Raw genomic sequence first — 22,110 nt, 5'->3', positions numbered from 1 at the left:
GCACTTTCACTACTCCACCAAGCTGCACCGAACCGACCCGCACCCTCCGGTGGTAATGCGCCATTGGTCACTTTGGTCAGTGAGCAGACGGCAAACAGTCCTATACAACACAGCTTTGCAACAGTGTCTAGAAATTGTGGCACACCTTGGGGCCGTGTCCCATGACACAGTATCAGTAGTAGTGCACCTCTTGCTGTCGGGTGTGCACCACTTGTGTGCAAGTACCTAAAGCCCCCAGTCGACTCTCGACATTCACACACATCACACAGGCCAGCACTCTGACCCGTTTGGCCCCTGGCAGCGCCCGTCCAACGCGTAGGCACTTCATAAGAGAGCTGTGGAACATGACTGTGGGGGCCCGGCACGGCAGAGCACAACCACGCTCAGCAGGGAAAGGTTTGATGTCTCTCTGGTCTCAAGTTCACCCCCCACCCTTGCAACGGCGATTATCAAGAGAGAACTATGCCGCTTTGATGTTTATTTTTTGGACCAGTTTGATAGGATTTGGAAAGGTGAGGCAGAGTACTCCAAGTGGATCATCAAGTAGAGGTTAGGGTTAGGGAACAGAGTCAAACCAAGAAGTATGCAAATGCCCAGTGAAACAATCCACACACACACACTTCATCTCCCTCAAAAACTATTGCCAAAGCCGTCTTCCATCATTGTTCGTTTCTCCTGCCCAAAAGAGAGGACGTGCAGAAAACAATAGAACAATGGAAGGAATAAAAAGATGGGTGTCCCTACGTACGGTGCCATTATTTTAGACCAATCCCAGGACAACGTATTGCTTGCTCAGGGCTATTTGGCCAAGTACGGCTGGGGCTTCCCGAAGGGAAAGGTCAACGAGGACGAGGCTCCTCATGACTGTGCGGTCCATGAGGTTAAGGAAGAGACAGGGTTTGACATAAAGGCAAGAACAGGTACATCGAGCAGAAGATCACTGACCAGTTGGCACGGATGTACGTCATCACAGGTGTGTCGAAAGACACCAAGTTCAACCCTAAAACCCGGAAGGTGATACGCAACATTGAGTAGTTCGCCATCGAGAAGCTCCCGTGTCCTCTTTTCCCGTCCGGAGGAAGCTATGCTATAGCAGTCACATACACCTCGCTGAGACCCAGGCAGAGGCTTTCTTTCCCTTCGATGGAATGTTAAAACAGCCAACCATAGCAATCTGTCCATTCTGTTGCTCGAGCTGGACTTTTCTTTTGTGCCGAAAGATCCAATGGATGAGACTGAAATGGATGTAATATTTTGTTGCTATATATTTTGACTGCTTTTGTCAGATTGTATATCAAGTGTTGATTTAAACGTAGGGGAGAACGGGGTAATGTGAGACATTGGGTAATGTGAGACACCCCCTGTATCTAGGCAACGGGACACATTTGTGGTCATGTGACCATTATGTTTTCAAGCCCCTCCCATTTCCCCTTGGCCATGAAGGAGAGAACCTCCTGGTGCTGTGGTAAGCATGTTTTTTTCACCAAAATATATTTTTTGCATTTTAAAGTAAATTTTCTTGCTGTCAACTTAATCAACTGTTGTGCCAAAGCAAATTGATTCAGGTAGAAAAACTTATATCATACATGTTGATGAACTACCAACATATAAAACCATGTGATGATGCTAGCTGAAGATTAGCCTGATTTACTAAGAGAGGTCATTTTTTCTAAAATGGTGGTGGTGAGGGAAAGTGAGACAAATGCTGTGGGGTGAAGTGAGACAGTGTCTCACTTTACCCCACCATGAGGCACAAGTTAAGTTTAGTCTTAAACATATTTTAATGTAATATTACATCACATATGTTTTATTTTTAATGTCATAAACATTGTAGAAAAGCCATCATGCCAAGGATATACAGCAGGAAGACAACCTGGGGCAAAACATCCCTTGAGGAGATGGAAAGTGCAGCCGCTGAGGTCAAGGAAGGGAAGATGTCTTTAAGAGCAGCTGCAAGGGACAGACATATTGACAAGTCAAGCCTCCTAAGGTTCACGAAGAAAAAAGAGAAAGGGGGAGTAAAATCAGTAGCCTGGGGTGCAGTAGCTGAGGCAAAGAGAATATTCACAGATGAGATGGAGGAGGAGCTTGCCCAACACTTGAAATAACTAGCTGACCAGTTCCATGGCCTTCCTCCAGTTAAGTGCCGTCAACTGGCATTTGAATATGCAGAGAAAAACTATATCCCTGTCCCTGCCAATTGGACAAAGACACAATGTGCAGGTAGGCTAGGGTGTGCAAGAGATCACATGATTCTGTAGGTTAACTAAGGCCAACAGATCTTGCCACAAAGCTAAATCTTATAATAATGAATTGTCTACTCAAGGTGCAGATTGGTTTGGCAGCTTCCTAGCACGTCGCCATCTCTCTGTCCGAACTCCAGAGGCAACATCAATGGGAAGGGCTACAGCCTTCAATAAAACTACAGTCGCGGAGTTCTTTGACAATCTGGCTGTAGTGATGGACAGGTGACAGAATTAATTCTTTAGTTGCACATTTTTATGGAGGATTTACCAGTAAGATTTGTTTTTGATTCTGATAAGGTTCTTCCCTTGCGTCTCATCTTTAACAGGCATAAATTCCCTCCACACATGATTTACAATGTGGATGAAACAGGCGTAGTTACAGTACAAAAGCCACGGCAGGTAAGCTACACATGATACACTAGAGAGCACCAGGCTGATACTGAGTGGCTTGTGATAATGACCAGCTAGCTATTGACAGAATGCAGAAACTAATGCTATTAGTAATTTTGTGAACTTGTCAACTGGAAAAAATGAATGGACTGAAAATAAGTACAATTAAATACAACTTTCAGACCAGTGGTAGCCTACTAATTGTACATGCCATTGATTCTAAACTTTCTATTTGATTCAGGTTGTGACAGAGAAAGGAAAAAAGCAAGTTGGTTCTGTCACATCGGCTGAGAGAGGAGAATTGGTGACTGTGGTGTGTGCAGTGAATGCTGCTGGCAATGCCACATCTCCCATGTTTGTCTTCCCCAGTGTTAAGTTTAAGGACTGCTTCATGATAGGAGCACCTCCAGGAGCCAAAGGTACCTCCACCAGAATGGGATGGATGAATGAAGACACCTGGCCTGAGTTCCTTGATCACCTGATACAGCACACTAACTGCACCCCTGACCGTCCCATGCTGCTTATCCTGGATAACCTGAAGGCTCACATCTCACTCAAAGCAGTAGAAGTAGCCAAGAGCAACGGTATTGTTCTGCTCACCATCCCTCCCCACACATTCCATCGATTGCAGCCTCTCGACGTGACCGTGTATGGCCCGTTCAAGACCCAATACAGCCGAGCTCTTGATGGGTGGATGAGATCTAACCCTGGCAAAACAGTCTCCATCTACCAGATTGCTGGACTTGTGAATGAGGCCTTCATGTCAGCAGTGACACCACGCAACATCACTTCTGGATTTAGGTCCACTGGGATTTTCCCATATAACCGAGAAATTTTCCCTGATGGAGCGTTTGCACCATCCATGGTGTCCGACCGGCCAAACCCTGAGCTGCAGCCTGCCACTGCAGATGATCCGGATGGTCCACCGACTTCAGATGGTCCACCCGCTGCAGATGGTCCACCTGCTGCAGATGGTCCACCCGCTGCAGATGGTCCACCCGCTGCAGATAAATCACTCGATGATGCTAATTCATCCACTGCACATGGTCCACATGGATGTGCCCCGCCAGCTGACTCAGATGTGCCACGTGTTCCCAGCCGACTTGGATATGTGTCTCCTCGTGAAATCGTACCACTTCCCAAATGTTCCCCCAGAACACAAACCAAACGAAAGCGTGTGAAGACAGCCATCATAACTGATACTCTTGAGAAGCAGGCAATTGAAAAGGCTTATAAAGAAAGTCAAAAGAAACTGGCAGGGAAAAAGCAAAATAGCAAAGAAAAGGGAAAACCGAAAAAGAAAGCAACGAAAAAGTAAATCGTAGTTAGCAGCTCTGAGGAGAGTGATGTCCCTGTCCCACTTGATGATGTGTCTGACGAAGAGAGCTCTGAGGATGAGAGAAGTGATCCAGGAAACACAGATCTGTCCGTTGGTGACTTTGTCATAGTAAACTTTGCAACCAAACACAGAAGCGTCCGTTACATTGGCATGGTTGAGGAAGTTGAGGATGACGAAATACTTGCACAATTACTCAGAAGAATCATGGGAAACACGAAAGAGAGCGAGAGACCCATGTTTGCTATAAAGGAAAATGATGTGGCACATGTTCATAAAAGTGACGTGGTGAAGAAGCTGCCTCAACCTAAAAGGCCTGGAGGAACCACACGGAGAGAGCAACTCTTCATCTTTCCCTGTAACCTTCAGGGCTGGAATGTGGAGTTGCCTACTTCGAGTTAACACATAAAGCACATCCAAAGAGTAGGCTGATGTTCTAATCCATGTGGATCTAGTCCTGTGTTCTGAGTCCCAGGCTGTTCTAGCTGTTTCGTTTTTGTGTTCTGACTCCCAGACTGTGTTCTAATCTATCTGGTTCTATCTGTCATTTGAATGTTAATTAAAACATTTTGAATTATACTATGTTGTATTTGATTTTGTTCAGAGTTTCTTTAAAGTGTTTAGAAAAAAAAAGGGCTTAATTGACAATCCCCATGATTCTGTAACTAGTCTGAAATTAGTTGTGGAATGTGTGGTTGTCAAGCTAGCTGTCAGGATTCTAACTGTTACAACATGTGTTGTTATGGTAGTTTCAGAGTGGATAAAGTAAGTGGATCAGTTTACCCCTTGCTGATTCACTTTACCCCATTGATTTCGCTGGCCTGTTTCAGTTTACCCCTGAGATGGCGTAAAGTGAGACACAAGACCACTTTTTAAAAAACAATCATATTTTCACTGCCCTTCGTCCTGAATTCATTCTGATAATTTCCATGGCTAGGAAACATCCTGAATTAATGGTAAATGTGTACATTTTACTGATATGTCATTTTAGCTCGCTTAGAGGGGAGCAAATGTAAAAAATGTCTCACTTTACCCCACTCTCCCCTACCAACTTAGAAATTTCTCCTTGTTGCTACTTGCTAATTCTCTGTAGGTCCATCCTTAAGGTTTTCTTGCTACGTGCTATGCTCTGTAAAGGTCCTATACATCACCACGAGGAGAATGTCTGTCTGATAGAAACCACAGGCACAAGAGTGTTGAATTTAGTTTGAAAACTTAGTTCAAGAAAACGTACTACCCAAGGCTACATTTTCTTCCTTAATCCATTTTCAAAATATGTATGTATCAAAAAACCATTAAGTACATTTTCAAATTCGCCTTCACATTTCTAGTGGACTGACATGTGTTCATAATCACAAACGCCACATTGACATTAATATAAATTATCCAATATATTGAAAAGTCATATCTTTTCTACTGTTCATTTTTACTGGGTTACCCTGTTGCAGTTTATCTAATGTATTTTGAAATGATAAAATCCTTCTTAAATAATATAAATATAATTGATGTATCATATTTATAATTTCTACAATAAAACACATTAAATCTCCACTGTACATTGTTCTGTACAATTTCTTTCTAATTCATGTTATCTGAATAGATTATATTTGCGCATCCCACTTTGTTTTGACTTAATTGTGGCCATAGGGAAGTGAATCTATCAGAACCATGACTCAATCAATACACAATTGAATCAAATCAAAGAGGGGACAGCAAACATTGCTGATACATCTTTAATAAAAGCTCAGAATCTTAAAGATGTTGTTTAGAAGGATGGGAAGTAACACAACAATACACAGGGCGGCAAACTGATATACAACATCTTAGGTTACAGTGAGATCATCTAATTAACTGAAGACAGGATGTCTTGTTTTGAGTAAACTAGTTGATGGACTTGAGTGCATTACTGACATACTGTTACAGTGAGAGAGAGAGTTGCTCCTGATTTCCATTATTAATAGTAATATTTATAACGATTACTTATCCCACGTACTGCAAGACCTTTCTCCAATTCAACACCGTGTTAAACAACGTGTTTTTTACATGTGTGACATTGTTCCATAATCCATATCTACAACCTTAAATTGGTGTGCCTTCAATTCCGGATCGGATTGTGGGATGTCTTTGGACCACTGCTTTAGGAGCTGCACGTGCAGAGCCAGGGGGATTATAAGGGAGCCAACTCCATTACCCAAAACTAAACTGTTGGTGGTGCTGCGGTCAGGCAAACACCTCCACAGCTACAACACCATCATGGAGACTGAGTAGGAGTAACCTAGTACTTTACCCCTTAGGTCATCAGTGCTTTGAGTAATGGACCAACTGCCAACTCTGATAGGAGGAAACAGAAACGGGGAAGTCATTTTCTCCCACTGGTTTCCGGGTCTGATTATTCAGACAAGCAAGACCAATTCTAAGTGAGATTACACATAAACTATACTTGTTTGACAACCCTGTCGTCAGACAAGATGTTGTTTGGAAGTTGGGGCGGGGTAGGGAGTGAGCGGGAGTCGCCTAACCAGTGCAACCCACATCTACCTATAAAACAGCAGCACAACTCCTCCACTGCGCTTATTCTTCACCTGTACAGCTTCGTTGAGTACTCACACACACATGCAGACACCTTGCTCTGCCTAAGAGGTGTGCAGAGTCATTCAATATTTCAAGGGAATAAGACACTTTGAGCTTCAGAACCAAGACACGATGAGCAAGACACCGATAGACGGAGACTGGCCTGAACCTGGGTCAGACCAAACTGTGGAACTGGAAGATTTGAGTCCCATTGGATTGGATTGGCTGTTCATGAAAGTCAGCCCGGTTGGAAGCCCCTCCCCCATGGACACCACCATGGTGGCCGTCACCAAAGGGTATGTCTACCTGTTGTTTACCTGAAATAGCTGTTCTTGTTCACCTGGGTTCACCTATTGAGCCATAGCCCTACCTGAAGAAGTATTGGGTGTTGTATTAAGGTGAAAGAGACATGGTCTATTTTTATCACAGCTGCTCTGAACTGCCAGGTGTCTAACCAGGGTGACGTGTACAGGAAAACAAGTTTCTGCTTGTGGTGAATGAAGCTACATTGTTAACCCAAGGAAGAAATCAAGGGTTACGACGCCAAACATACAGAATATTTAATAACCAGCCTACTGATCACACAAAGGAATGTACAACAATGCAATCATGTTTAGACCAACTGCCCTTGAACATATTTATAGCACCAATAAAGTCTTGGTTAAAAGATCAAAGATCATTTCCTATTGTTGTTAGCTCTTAAACATAGGACTAGGTCTAGTGGTGAGGATGTTTGAATCCCAGCCAAAAGGTTCTGTGTTTGAATGCCTTCAGTCATCCTTTTGAATAAGATGTGTAACCTGCTCACAAAACGACGTAAATAAAAGTTCAAAAAGTCTCTTTGGATGAAAGCGTCTGCTCAATGACTAAACAGTGTGTTATTGTCCGACATGGCAGAGAGGAGTTAAGCGTGGTGGACCATGCGTTCAGTGGAAAGTTTACCCGGAATAAGGTGTTTGAGGCTGCTTCCAAAGGAGACCCTGGCCCCCTAAGCGGCCTGCATGACTTCCTGCAGCTCCACCATCTGAAGCTCACCAGCCCAGAGTACATAGGCAAGTATGGAGGAGGTGTATCTGTCTTCCGTATTCCCAGGTGGGGAGCAAGGGCTTGGTTGGTAGTTATGTCCCTAGCAACCTGGGCGGTGTTTTCTTACTATATAGCATTCATTTAGCAGACACTTCCATCCAAAGCAACTAACAATGATGGCTGTTGCCCTTACCTGCTTTTAAGAAGCAGGTAGGGGCATCTTACTCTAGTACAGGTCTTATTCTGACATCTGGGACAGAACCTTTTGACTATCCTGTCCCTGGGAATCCTCAAAGAGGATGTCATATGAAGGATCAGCATGCATAATGTTTGTATCATGATGATGTTGTTTACCTCAAGATAAAGGCAATGGTAAGACAGCCCTTCTGAAAGCCCTTCTAAACCTGAATGACGGAAAAAACGACACCATTCAAGTCCTGCTCGACATATCGGAGAAAAGTGGAGACCTGAAAGAGTTTGTCAACGCGGCTTACAGCGACGAGCATTTCAAAGGTAGGTCACTTTCTGGTTATCTACTAAAGACCCCAACCAGGGCCCTAAACCTTTAAGTGGGTTTGACCCTTGGAGGAAAGAGCAAAGAAACAATACTAAGTGCAGTCGGAAATGCAGGTGAAAAATGTATATGTATATACAATGACTCTCCTAGAGAAATGGGTGCACAATTATCCCTCAACTGAACAACATGAATCTTATTGAATGATCTAAGCAATGCCCTACCACACACGCACCCACGCACGCACGCACGCACGCACGCACACACACACACACACACACACACACACACACACACACACACACACACACACACACACACACACACATACACATACACACACACACAGACAAACACACTGTTGAGTAAGTTAATGCAAACAGAAAGGTGGTGGAAGCTATTGCTTTAAGAACTTCAAACTGGGCCTGTGTTGAAGTCACAGGACTGTGCATGTAGACACACAAAAAGCATCATTCAGGCGCTTTTCCAATGCTAATGTTAGCTCTATCTTGGCTGTTCAGCAGTGGGCCCAGTTAGTCAACTCCAATCGAGAAACAGACATCAGAATAGGGTCCACGATACAGGCCCATACGCATCACAATGTATCAAATCATATACCTTTTGTTACCCCCAAATATCCTGTTTTGCTTGGAAATACCTCCAAGTGTTATTTCCAATCCATACATGAATATCCCACAACCTGTGTCTCCTCCTCCACCTCCTCTATCAGGCCAGACGGCCCTGCATGTGGCCATCGAGCGGCGGAGCTTCGATCAGGTGAAGCTCCTGGTGGAGAAAGGAGCAGATGTGCAGGCCAAAGCAAATGGAGCCTTCTTCCAGCTCAATTCAAAACGGGGCTTTTATTTTGGTGAGGAGCGGGCAACCAAATGTTTATATTTCTAAAGGTACTCTCAGCAAATGTTTGGTCTAGTTACTTGATACACGACAAAAATAAATAAGTAACTATCCAAATTTGAATTTATACATTTTATGTCAATAGAGAATAGTTTCAGCACTGATATAAAAGCACTGATTTTTGTTTTTAGAATAGCTTTCTGACACTTCTGAAGCCAAACCCATAGCAGACGAATTGGCTTTAAACTCTCCTACCTGTGTATCCACTCACCTTGCCTCTGAAATTATTTTAGATACTCTGAACTCTGTCCAGCAGTATCTCTAGAAAGGTAGTTGTGAAACACCTGGAATATTCTGTTGCTACTCCAATTTTTACCCTAAGCTACGGCCCCGTCCCATTACTCTCCCCTTAGTGAGAACACCTGCTTTGAGTTTCCTCCACAGTAAAGCACCCTCAAACAGGGAAGTGAGAGTGAAGATCTTTCCCTATGAAGTGGGACACCACTATAATTCATATTATGCAAATTAGCATAGCGAACGTGCTCCCCTACATCACACGCAGCATCGACGTGTCTACACTACAAGAGGAACCCTACTACTATTTAAATCCAGTCTATGGTCAAATAATTTAACATAATGTATAACTGTTGGAAAAATTGCTGCTTGTTGAGTTTGCAAGGTATCCTGGGTAATTCGTGATACTCCCTTAGCTGCAAGTGAGGTACCGAGCTGGCTAGCTGCCACAGCTCAAATCTAGGGCTAGGGGGAATAATGGGACGGGGCCTACAGTATACCTCGATGGTCCTTGGCCTTACTTGCAAGTCGCTCTCAAAAGACATATCTTCTAAATGACTGACTCTGAAATGTGTTTCAAACAGGTGAGCTCCCCCTCTCATTGGCCGCCTGCACCAACCAATTAGATGTGGTCTCCTTCCTCATGGAGAACCAGTACAGGTGTGCTGACAGCCGTGACCACGACTCCCTGGGCAACACGGTGCTTCACGCCCTGGTGGTCATCGCCGACAACACCGTAGAGAACACAGAGTTCATCGTGCGGATGTACGACGAGGTGCTCATCCGGGACACCAGGCTGGCCCTGAAAGGAGAAGGCTCCCTGGAGGCCATCGAGAACAAACATGGCCTGACGCCGCTGAAGCTGGCCGCCAAGCTGGGGAAGATAGGGGTACGGTTGGTTCTTCACAGACGGTTAGGGGCACATGAAATAGGCTTGGTGTAAGGTAAGGGTGAGAGATAGGATTTGGGTTGGAGATCATTTAAAAGTTAGGCTTATGGTTAGGATTAGAGATATTGCCAGGGTTATTTTGGTTAGTTTCAGTGGCGTCGATTTGCGTGGGGACCTAAAGACGTGTCCTCACCAACGTCAAATGACGACTGAAATGTCCCCACCAATATTCAGGTTGAAATAAAAAAAAGCACCTCATGCAGTACTCAAAGGGTTAAATTCCCAACCTCTGTACCGCCTCCCAAAATAGGTCAAGGGCCTTTTTACAATGCCAAGCCGGTTCGTTCGCGGCTTGGCACGCAAGGAAAATTCCTCTGCGTCTTTCTCGTATATCACACCATCTCTCCCTGTCTTCGTTTAATGCGCCTGCATCAGTGGCGGTTCTAGACACATTTTACTAGGGGGACCAAGGAGGGGCCACCAAAAAAAGGCTAAAAATGATATTTAAAGATTAACTTTTTTTTTTACGTTTGACCCTTGGAGGAAAGAGCAAAGAAACAATACTAAGTGCTGTCGGAAATGCAGGTAAAAAACGTATATGCATATACAATGACTTTATTTTACTTTAAAACTATCAAACATTTAATTTGTACAAGAGTTTTTAACTTCACCAGTCTGTATTTTTCTGTCAAACTATCTTAAATTGATAGAGCTTATGCCCTAAATCATTAAAATCATCTAAACATTTGTTTTGTACAAGCGTGCAAGAGAGGTAGGGCCATAAAAAATGAAAAATAAAAAATACAGTACAGTGCCATTTATTATTTATTTCATCAGTTTCAGTGTGGAGAAACTGTCTCCCAAGAGGCTGTGCTTCCCTGTTCTACCGTTCTTTCCTCATTTCATGATAGCTGCTATTAGAAAAAAAAAAACATAGGGGCATGCATTAAATTCGTTGCATAACCATCCCTCCCTCGTTAACATGGGCAGATAGCCTTCTACTCTTTACTCAAATGTATGTTATCCCAATGCAGCAGCCAAAACGGATGAAAATACGTGGTTAACATCACAACATTGTGTAGCCTAGACCTAGCAAGGATACTGACATTTGGATATTCGCTTCTGCTTCGATGAGTTTGCTTAGATATGATTAAGTTTCTAAATATATCGAGACCAGATATTTACAAACTTAATTTCATCATCAGTGTGAGGAACTAAAGTAACACGGTTATGTGCAAGAACAACAAGTCACTTACGAAATGAAGTCGTTTTGCTTAGCTTTGTCTCTTGCAACAGGAGAAATCACGTTAATCATGTCAATCGTGTAGAACGTTGCATCAAATTAGTTCTGTAAAATCAGTAAAATCGTCATTATTTTATTTGGTCAGCACGGGGGGCCACAGGGGGGGCAGGGACATGTCTACAGGGGCACTGGCCCCCGTAGGCACCCGTGTAGAACTGCCATTGGCCTGCATCACCTTCGCTCCCATGATGGTCAGCAGCTCGCGGATTTCATTGTCTTATCTGGTTATCACTGGTTATCACTTGCTTGCTACATCCTAAATAATCCAGATAACCCAACAGACACACACACGCACACACACGCACAACCAGGTCACTATTCAGCGCATGAATTTGAGGAAAATAGTGAAATGGCAATTATAAAAACAACAACAGTAGGCTTTACAATAAAGTATTGCGTTAGACTTCAATAGAATGAATACATGCCCTTCTCCAGCTAGAACTACTCATGTTGATATCGCTGCGTTGTCTCTATCTAGACAAGGGGGGGGAGGGGGGTGTCTGGGTAGTGTCCCCATCAAAGCTCAGACCAAACCTACGCCCTTGGTTAGGTTTTAGGGTTTGGGTTCTGATTCTAAGGTTTGGTTTTAGGATTAGGGTTTCCTATTTGTGTTAGGTTTCAGAGTCTGCTTTTTGGTTGTATGGTTTGGTATAAGTATTGAGATTGTGTTGGAGTCAGGGTTATATATAGTTTTAGGGTAAGAGATAGTATGAGGGTTTATATTAAATTCCTGTCTTGAACATCTCATAGCTCCACCTGAACGACTACACTGCCATGTTGTTCAGTTCTCCAGACATACGTCATCTTTCTTCATGAGACATTAAACCTCCACTGGCTAGATCGAAGAGTGGAAGGACCTGTCTTGTGTGGGGACAGGTATGATTCAATTTTGTCCCATCTAACGTCACTCATGCTTCTGTTGTTCTTTGCTATGCAGCTGTTCAGGCATTTGGTGCAGCGGGAGTTCACAGACGAAGAGACCAAGAGGCTGTCCCGGAAGTTCACTGATTGGGTCTACGGGCCCACCCGCTCCTCGCTGTACGACATGACCTCCATCGACACCAGCGAGGAAAACTCAGTCCTGGAGATCATTGTCTTCGGGAATGCCATCAAGGTACAGCGGGAAGGTGTTGAGGTGTTCCCCTATCCGTTCTAAATACTTGGCAGGATGGTGGTAGTGATCCATTGAATAGGTTCTGTGAGAGGAGTCCCTCCTTGCTATTAACAGAACAAGCTCCGCTGGTGCGGCGGTTATCCAGAGGATTTATCTTTGTACTTAGTTAGTGTTCTGTCTACTTTTTGTAGATTTTATTTTGTGATCATATACATCAATGACGAAAGTAAATCACTTTATTTATTAAGTATTTCGGTATGGTAACTATGATGCGAAAGGAGGGGAATTGTATTTAGCACGCGTGTGAGCGACAAACGGCTGGCCCTCGTATCTACCTCGGGACTGCCCTATGTTTCTGACCTCATCTGGCTCCTGGCGCTGTGTTAGTATTGAGTAGGCGTGGCCTATGTGACGTATTAGCTCCGGCTTCTGTGTCTGTGTTAAAGATGCTGCCTTCTGTGGCTGGAGTAGTTATTACAGCTTGTATGTTTGATCCTGCTCCCTTGTGGCTGTGTGTAGTAATTACGGCTTATATGTTTGATCTTGCTCCGATGTGGCTATGGGGGGGTAATGCAGCTTATATGCTTAATTTACGTAACATTGCTGACTGAACATCAACCTATGAACTCAGAACCGTCAAGGGATGCTGCAGGTGGAGCCTCTACACAGCCTGCTGGAGAAGAAGTGGCAGAGGTTTGCCCAAAAGTTCTTCCTGTTCAACTTCCTGGTATATCTGGTGTACCTGGGCATCTTCACCACTGTCGCCTTCAACAGGAAGGAAGGGCAGGTGAGACAGACACCATAACCCATGTTTATCTTAACATAACGTTTACATTTGGTTTGTCTTTTATGCAAAGTGCCTTTACAAGTGAGCTTGAGAATAATCAGAGCAATCCAATCAAAGTATTGGCGTAGCTGCAGAAAAACCCAAGAGCTGCATGATCTAGTTCCTTAAAAAGGCAGAGTATCTAAAGGATTTAGAGAACAACAATCCTGTGGATCACAGGTAGAACCTCTGATCCACAAAGTACTTTCTAAAGTCCTGAGGAACTGTAGTGAAGCTCCCTTACCTGTTCGCTTGCAGCCTCCGTTCCCCGTGGAGAACACCCCTCTGGACTGCTTTCGCTGTATCGGGGAGCTGGTCAGTGTCCTGGGGGCGGTCTACTTCTTCATCAAAGGGGTGAGAAGAATATTCCCACAGCTTGGTTCAGTATTCTGCAGGACTGAATTCTGGAAAAAACGAATAACGCCACCAATCAAACTTATTCACCCCACCCACAGATAGTGGACTTCAAGAGGAAACCTCCCCGCATCAAATCCATGTACATCGATGGATTCAATGAAATATCCTTGTGAGTAACTGAGAATGAAATGCTAACAATGCAGCAGGTGAAGGCAACATGAGTTACATTTTGGTAAATGATTATCCTTTTGCAGTCAGAGGTGATAAGGTAGTTTGAGTTTGATGCAGACTTCTGTTTGATTCCTGCAGAGACATGTGTGGAAGAGCAAGAAGGACGCAAGGTGGGGGTTAGGCGTTCAGATGGTTATGGTGCTATGGTTAGATGGTGCTACGGTTCGGCTACAAGTTTAGAGTTAGTGGTTAGCTGTTAAAAGAGTCAGGTCGAAAGATTGAATGTTGGTTTAGTGGTAAGACTTAGGGTTTGGTAAGGTTTAGGTTAGTTGTACATTGCATCCTATGTGGTCCATTCCTATGTGGAGCCATTTTTCCAGTTTAGGCAGACATTGAGGCTGAAAAGCATGGATAACTAAATAGTGACAGTTGGGCTCTAAAGGTTGGGTTAGGATCTGGGAAATAATCCAGTCAAAGTCACATTCCTGTTCTGCTGTATTGTCTCGTATAGCTTCCTGCAGGCCTCACTTCTCCTGGTCTGCACCGTCTTGTACGCGTTCGGGTGGAGGGCGTATGTGGGCCCCTTGGTACTCTCTCTGGCCCTGGCCTGGATCAACCTCCTCTACTTCTCTCGGGGCTCCAAGCGCATGGGCATGTACAACGTGATGATACAACGGGTGAGTTGAATTGATTCTGATTGGTGAGGTGTTGTAAACGTATTGCCACTGTGGACCTCGATGGGAAACAAGTACTTTAGAAGTAGATATTAATTATATGATTGCAACTCATCCCAAATACAAATACAAATGAGTAAAACTTCCCATTCTGATTAGAACAGTGTAAAACTGTTTCCACAGCCTGTACCAAGTTCCTAGCCACCCTCACACCCTTCTCGCTTCAGATCTCTGTTTTATGCACACTGGGAGGTCACTCCAGTGCCACGGTTTCAGAAATACTGACTCCCGAAACATGCTGCTAGATTCAGAACATGAATGTTTGGAGGGAGGATTCTCTCTATGTTATCAGAGTTAAGAGATGTTCTTTCATCTAGGCTGTAACTATGATTAAGAGTTAGAAAAATAACCTTAACCTGGCTTTAATCAACATATTATTATTTTTTTGCAGATCATATTAAGCGACATAATTTGCTTTCTATTTGTCTATGTGGTCTTTCTTTTGGGATTTTCTGCCGGTAAGTACATTGTACTTAAATCTCACATATTAAGCACATTTAATGACATTTAATGTGTAAAAGCATCTTGCCAAAGAAAATGTCTTTATGTCTGGATAGCGTTCGTGACACTCGTAGAGGAGGACCCCCTCGATCAAGCGCTAAACCATTCCCAGGCGTTGAAGTGCCAAAAACTGACGTACAAAAACATCCGCTTCACGGCACTGGAGCTGTTCAAGTTCACCATTGGCATGGGAGAACTGGAGTTCACGGACCAGATAGAGTACATTGAGGTGTTCTACATCCTGCTCATCAGCTACATCGTGCTCACCTACATCCTGATGCTCAACATGCTCATCGCCCTGATGAGTGAAACCGTGGAGAGGGTGTCCCGGGAGAGCGAGAGCATCTGGAGACTGCAGGTAGGACCGGTCCTCCAAGCAGGTCTCGGTGGGAGGAAAAGGTCATGTTTGTTTTCCCTGTGAACCCTGGAATCACCACGTGGGGTTGTCCAAAGTCTTTGTTGAGTGAAATCCCCCAAACTGCTCTTCATTCTGAATTGCAGGACATCACCTAAAAGGAAGAGCAATTGCAATATCTATATACAGTATATATATATAATCACCTAGATGGTGTTGATGGTTGATGGTTGCGCCTCAGGCCTCATGATGTTAATGTCACAACCTTAGTGAACTAAGTGTAACGTCTTAGGAGTCGCTTTTGTCTAAAGTGTCTTACAGTGAATCCAGATACATGCCGTCAAGGAGCAGCTAGGGGAAAGGTTAAGGCAACCTACTTAAGGGATACCTACAGGTTGACTGCAGAACCAGAAGCATTCGGCTGGGGGTCAAACCCCCTAACCACCATTAGACCATCATGGCCCAGGGTAGGAGTTCATTCGCCAGTGCTCCGAGTGAGAGTGTTGAAGGTGTACCACGGCTGTATGTGGTCCCACAGAGGTCTCTGACCATCCTCGACCTGGAGAGATCACTGCCCCGCTGCCTGAGGAACAGGCTGCAATCAGGCATGATGAAGACCCTGTGTTTGCCCACCGGAAATCGGACATGCTTCAGGTGAGTCACCAAAGCAACATCATCGGACGAGAGGTCTGAACATCAAAACACACAGTTGGGTCTGACAAATATTTGTTTGGGACTTTTTGTGCAGTCAAGTACAGGTGAGTGAGAGACATAGTTAAGGCGGTTAAAGCGAGGGAATAAACCCGGACTTGGTGAACCGGTTTTGTTAAGGGTTCTGTTCTGTGTCCACCAGTTCGCAACCCAATTTTGGTCCCAACCTATAACTGGTCTACATGTTTTTTTAAGTTAATGGGATGAGCCACTGGGCCTCCCCCACATAGTTTCTTTGGGTAAATCATTGTTTTATATTCCCATTTTTAAGGGTATATAAAAAAGGATAAAAAGGAAAAAAGGATCTGTGATAGGTCTGTTAGTGCATTAGGACCCACCCCCTATGGGCGGGATTGAAAGGGTGGGACTAGTGCTTGTAGTCTCAATAGAAATCCCCCCTCTTGTATTTCCTTCTGGCAATGACGCAAAATGACGATATTTGCGTCATTGCCAGAAGGAAATGTAAGCGGTAAATACGGATTTCTACCGTCTCAGTGGAAAATGAGATAGTGTTGCATGACCATTCAAAAGTATGACTGGGTTTCTAACAATGCAAAGCTTAATGCAAATGGGTGGAGTGTTCCTTTAAGGGTTCTGTTCTGTGTCCACTAGTTCGCAATTTAGGTCCCAACCAGCTGGTCTACATTGTTTCTAAGTTAATGGAATGAGCCACATAGTTTCTTTGGGTAAATCATTGTTTTCTATTCCCATTTTTAAGGGTGGTGGAGGTAAACTGGAAAAAATGGCGGTCGAATCTGGGCATTTTGAAGGAGGAAGATCCAGAGCTGGAGGTGAAACCGGATATCTTGGTGGCCGGCCCCCTACAAAGACGTATGGATTCACTAACACATCTGTGCTTTGAGCAATTTAAAATGAATCAACTCAAAAAATAACTTGGTGGCTGTGTTCGTCTTCCAGGGTATATATGGAACATGGGTCCACTCTTCTCCATGGCTCTTAGCAGAAGATCTGGAATATCTGATCCCCAAAACACCGTCATCTGACCTCCTCTACCGTCCACTGTTCAGAAGCTCCTAGATCTTCTGCACAGTTTCTCTCAAACCTGGGCCCTAACAGTGAACCTGAGTAAACCAAAACAAGGATACTGATAAAAAAACCCAGCCTTCACCAAATAGACATGCCACGAGAGACTGTTAATCTAAGGCAAACAAAAACCTATACCTACCTCGGTTTAATCATGAACACCACAGGACCTTTTAATAAAGCTGTGAATGGCCTGAGAGACAAGGCAAGGAGGGCCTTTAATGCCATAAAAAGAAGCATCAAACTAGTCACCCTAATTAGGATCTGGCTCAAAATCTTTGACGCAGTTATAGAACCCAATGCATGCTATGGCTGGTGAGTAGGAGGAGGAGGAGGAGGTGAACTGGAAAAAATGGTGGACGGATTTCGGCATCTTGAAGGAGGAAGAGCCAGAGCTGGACGGCGAACTGGATCCCTTGTTGATCACTGCCCAACTAAAATGTATGGATTCACTAACACATCCGTGCTTTGAGCAATTGACACAATAAATAACTTGTTGGCTGTGTTCTTCTTCCAGGGCTTTTTTGGAATACAAGCCCACTCTTCGCCAAGGTTCCTTCCAAAAGATATGGAAGACCTGAGGCCCAAGACACCGTCATCTGACCTCCTCAACCACCCACTGTCTGCTTCTGAAACACCTCACAGGCTGTCCTTTAACCTACTCATCATCCTTAATTTATAATCTGCCCTTCGCTTAGCTCCCTCACCTTTTAACCAGCATCTCACTGTCTGGCCCTGAAATTAACTCTCCATTTCCTTAACTAAACATCTCCCAGCCTGTCCCTTTCACTCTGGGACTGGGAGGTGGGACAACTAGGTCATTTTAGAAACCGTTGGGAACCTAGGTTGTTATAGAAATAGTTTGAAAATAAATGAAGCCATGGTCTGAATGGAGGGCATTATAATCAAACAGAAGTTTATACAGGTTTGGATTGGTTAGGCGAAGAAAATATAAAATCCTACCTTTCTAATTTAATTTCAGACTTAAGAAGTAACACACGTTATTGCACACATTAGTAAACTAGAGTGAAAACAATGAGCAAGGCTCTCTTTTAAACCATTTTGATCGTGGTTTATCAAATGATGTGATTTCTTCCTTATTTCAATATTGATCCAAAACGCAAAGGTTGTCTACTCTTTATTTGACAAAAAAAACATCAATTTTATGCCATTCGTTTTTTCGCTTGTTTTTAAGATGTCATCTCTTTGTATCTCAATTGTCAATCATTTTATTAATGGTTGTGTTTCATTCACTTTCTTAAAGTGAATGGATATTGTTGAATCCACTTTTATAGCATTAACTGATTTTATTGATGATCTGGCAATTGCATACAAATAATTGTTGATTTCCTATTGATTATTCTTTGCTATCAATTGCAAATCACAAATGAACTGTTAGATTTAGCCTATAATATCCATCTATTCGACTAGGATAACATTGTGCAATCATACATAGTGAACATATAATAGCCCTGAAAAATAGCCCTGAAAATGAGGCCAAAAACAAAACTGGGGACAATGACTCTTTTAGTCTTTTATTTTTTAACTCTAGTCACATCTTCACAATTTATTTCCACAGGCATTACTGAAGACCAGATGAGTCATGTCCACCCCGCCTCCATAAAACAAGCTATATTTCAAAATAAAAGTGCACACAGGCCTTTCAGGGACCGGGGTGGTTCAAAAAGAAGGGCGCTTGGTCACTTTGGTCAGTGAGAAGACGGCAAACAGTCCTATACAACAAGCGTTGCAACAGTGTCTAGAAATTGTGGCACACTTGGGGACCGTGTCCCATGACACAGTATCAGTAGTTCAAAGTATTGTGACTTCCTCCCCAAAAAACAAAAAAATAACAAGTATTTCACCTTTAGTGCACCTCTTGCTCTCGGGTGTGTACCTAAAGTCTCCAGTCGACTCTCGACACGCACATCCACACACATCACACACGCCAGCCCTCTGAACCGTTTGGCCCCTGGCAGCACCCGTCCAGCACGGAGGCACTTCATAGGACAGCTGTGGAACATGACTGTGTGGGGGCCCGGCACGGCAGAGCACGACCACGCACAGCAGGGAAAGGTTTGATGTCTCTCTGGTCTCAAGTTCACCCCCCACCCTTGCAAGGGCAGTTGTCTACGATAACAAATACACACAGCAACGTACCAACAGAGAATTATCCAACCGACAAGCTACATTTATTTGTATTATTCAGGCCACGGTGGCTCGCGATTATGAAGAGAGAACTATGCCTTCCAACTATGGACTCCAAGTGGATCATCAAGTAGAGGTTAGGGTTAGGAAACAGAGTCAAACCAAGAAGTATGCGAATGACCACTGAAACAATCCACACACTCACACGCTTCATCACCAACAAAAACTGTTTGCCAAAGCCGTCTTCCATCATTGTCCGTTTCTCCTGCCCAAAAGAGAGGATAAAGTGCAGAAAGTTATAGAACAATGGAAGGAATAAAAGATGGGTGTCCCTACGTACGGTGCCATTATTTTAGACCAATCCCAGGACAACGTATTGCTTGTTCAGGGCTATTTGGCCAAGTCCGGCTGGGGCTTCCCGAAGGGAAAGGTCAACGAGGACGAGGCTCCTCATGACTGTGCAGTGATGGAAGAGACGGGGTTTGACATAAAGGATCACATCTGCAAGAACAGGTACATCGAGCAGAAGATCACTGACCAGTTGGCATGGCTGTACATCATCACTGCTTTGTCGAAAGACACCAAGTTCAACCCTAAAACCCGGAAGGAGATACGCAACATTAAGTGGTTCGCCATCGAGAAGCTCCCGTGTCCTCTTTTCCCGTCCGGAGGAAGCTAGGCTATAGCAGGCACATACACCTCGCTGAGACCCAGGCAGAGGCTTTCTTTCCCTTCGATGGAATGTTAAAACAGCCAACCATAGCAATCTGTCCATTCTGTTGCTCGAGCTGGACTTTTTTTAAATGTTTTCGTTTCTGCCGAAAAATCCAATGGATGAGACTGAAATGGATGTAATATTTTCAGGCTGCTTTTGTCAGATTGTATATCAAGTGTTGACTTAAACGCACCAACTAAGAAATGTTATCTTGTTGCTATTTGCTAATTCTCTGTAGGTCCATTCTTAAGGTTTTCTTGCTATGGCTATGCTCTGTAAAAGTCCTATACATCACCACGAGGAGAGTATCTGTTTTATAGAAACCACAGGCACTGTTGAAGGGTGTTGAATTTAGTATGAAAACTTAAAAGTTCAAGTAAACGTACTCTGAGGAGAAATGTATTTCTTTTTCCAGATCTATATAATTTTTACTATTGCCAAACATTTTCAAACAACCCAAAAGCAGACTACATTTTCTTCTTTCGTCCCTTTTCAAAATATTTATGTATTAAAAAACCATTAAGTACATTTTCAAATTTGCTTTCAAATTTCTAGTGGACTGACATGTGTTCATAATCACAAACGCCACATTGACATGTTATTATGAATAATCCAATATATTGAAATGTCATATTTTTTCCACTGTTCATTATTAATGGGTTGCCCTGTTCCAGTGGCATCATTGTGGTTTTTATCTAATGTATTTTGAAATGATAAAACACATAAAATCTCCACTGTACATGATTCTGTATAATTTATTTCTAATTCATGTTATCTGAATAGATTATATTTGCGCATCCCACTTTGTTTTGACTTAATTGTGGCCACAGGGAAGTGAATCTATCAGAACCATGACTCAATCAATACACAATTGAAATAAAACAAAGAGGGGAGAGCAAACATTGCTGATACAGCTTTAATAAACGCAATGTTGTTTAGAAGGATGGGAAATAACAAAACAGTACACACTAGAGGGCCGCAAACTGATATACAACATCTTAGGTTACAGTAAGATCACCTAGATTAACTGAAGACAGGATGTCTTGTTTTGAGTAAACTAGTTGATTTGATTTGACTTGAATGCATTACTGACATACTGTTACAGTGAGAGAGAAAGTTGCTCCTGATTTCTATTATTATTACTACTATTTATAACGATTACTTACCCCACATACTGCAAGTCCTTTCCCCAATTGAATACTGTGTTAAACAATGTGTTTTTTACATGTGCGACATTGTTCCATAATCCATATCTCCAACCTTAAATTGGTGTGCCTTCAATTCCGGATCGGATCATGGGATGTCTTTGGACCACTGCTTTAGGAGCTGCACGTGCAGAGCCAGGGGGATTATAAGGGTGCCAACTCCATTACCCAAAACTAAACTGTTGGTGGTGCTGCGGTCAGGCAAACACCTCCACAGCTACAACACCATCATGAGTAGGAGTAACCTAATACTTTACCCCTTAGGTCACCAGTGCTTTGAGTAATGGACCAACTGCCAACTCTGATGCCTTCAGGTCTGATTATTCATTAGACTATTTGTATTATATATACGGTACTGTACTGCATTCTTTGCATCTAATGGTAATGGTATTTTTTACTGTATACATTTGATTTATACTGTTCTACATATGTTCTGCATGTTCCATATTCTACAGTTTGTTGAATAGTGCAAATATGATATTTAAATCTATCGTAAAATGCCTTATGATATGAAAAGGGGATGCATCCATCTGATCTCCCTTCAAAGAACCATAACCTTATTTTTCAAAGCTGGGTTCAGCTTTCACGTATAATCGATTCTTCTCAATGGTCAGGTCAAACAAGGCCAATTCTTACTGAGACTGCATATATTTGATAAAAAGCATTAACCCAGTAATGATTTATTCCACATTTGAACCCGTTTCTTCAATCATTTAAGTGAGAATTTATCTTTTGAAGTAATTTATACAAAACCCACTCCACCATCCTCCATGAGGTTTCAGGAGTCAGGGAAGTACAAATGTTG

The 22,110-nt window shown here is 43.2% G+C and overlaps 1 protein-coding gene and 1 long non-coding RNA gene across 3 annotated transcripts; both read left to right on the top strand.

The window, feature by feature from the left end:
• Positions 1 to 1,068: 1,068 nt before the first annotated feature.
• On the top strand, positions 1,069 to 4,531 carry LOC307072425. Its single transcript, XR_013811678.1, has 4 exons — positions 1,069 to 1,465; positions 2,327 to 2,468; positions 2,573 to 2,645; positions 2,878 to 4,531. It is a non-coding gene; the product is annotated as an uncharacterized lncRNA (long non-coding RNA).
• A 1,987-nt stretch (positions 4,532 to 6,518) lies between these two features.
• Positions 6,519 to 20,677, top strand: LOC307072643 (transient receptor potential cation channel subfamily V member 1-like). Of its 2 annotated transcripts, XR_013811696.1 has the most exons (16): positions 6,519 to 6,839; positions 7,441 to 7,595; positions 7,930 to 8,082; positions 8,814 to 8,951; positions 9,817 to 10,121; positions 12,362 to 12,538; positions 13,170 to 13,325; positions 13,623 to 13,718; positions 13,820 to 13,890; positions 14,404 to 14,569; positions 15,018 to 15,084; positions 15,184 to 15,485; positions 16,021 to 16,136; positions 16,912 to 17,024; positions 17,112 to 17,678; positions 17,755 to 20,677. XR_013811696.1 is itself a non-coding variant. In XM_079732032.1 (15 exons), the coding sequence occupies exons 1-15, from the start codon at positions 6,676 to 6,678 to the stop codon at positions 17,195 to 17,197; spliced, it is 2,265 nt and encodes a 754-aa protein (XP_079588158.1). In that variant the 5' UTR covers positions 6,519 to 6,675; the 3' UTR covers positions 17,198 to 20,677. The 2 variants fall into 2 exon arrangements, 1 of the variants encoding a protein (XP_079588158.1); XM_079732032.1 differs by having other exon boundaries at positions 17,112 to 20,677.
• Positions 20,678 to 22,110: the final 1,433 nt, after the last annotated feature.

This window comes from Pollachius pollachius (assembly GCF_949987615.1).
Source record: "Pollachius pollachius genome assembly, chromosome: 3".
Classification (NCBI taxonomy): Eukaryota; Metazoa; Chordata; class Actinopteri; order Gadiformes; family Gadidae; genus Pollachius; species Pollachius pollachius.
This window is presented reverse-complemented; position numbering and strand designations above follow the sequence as displayed.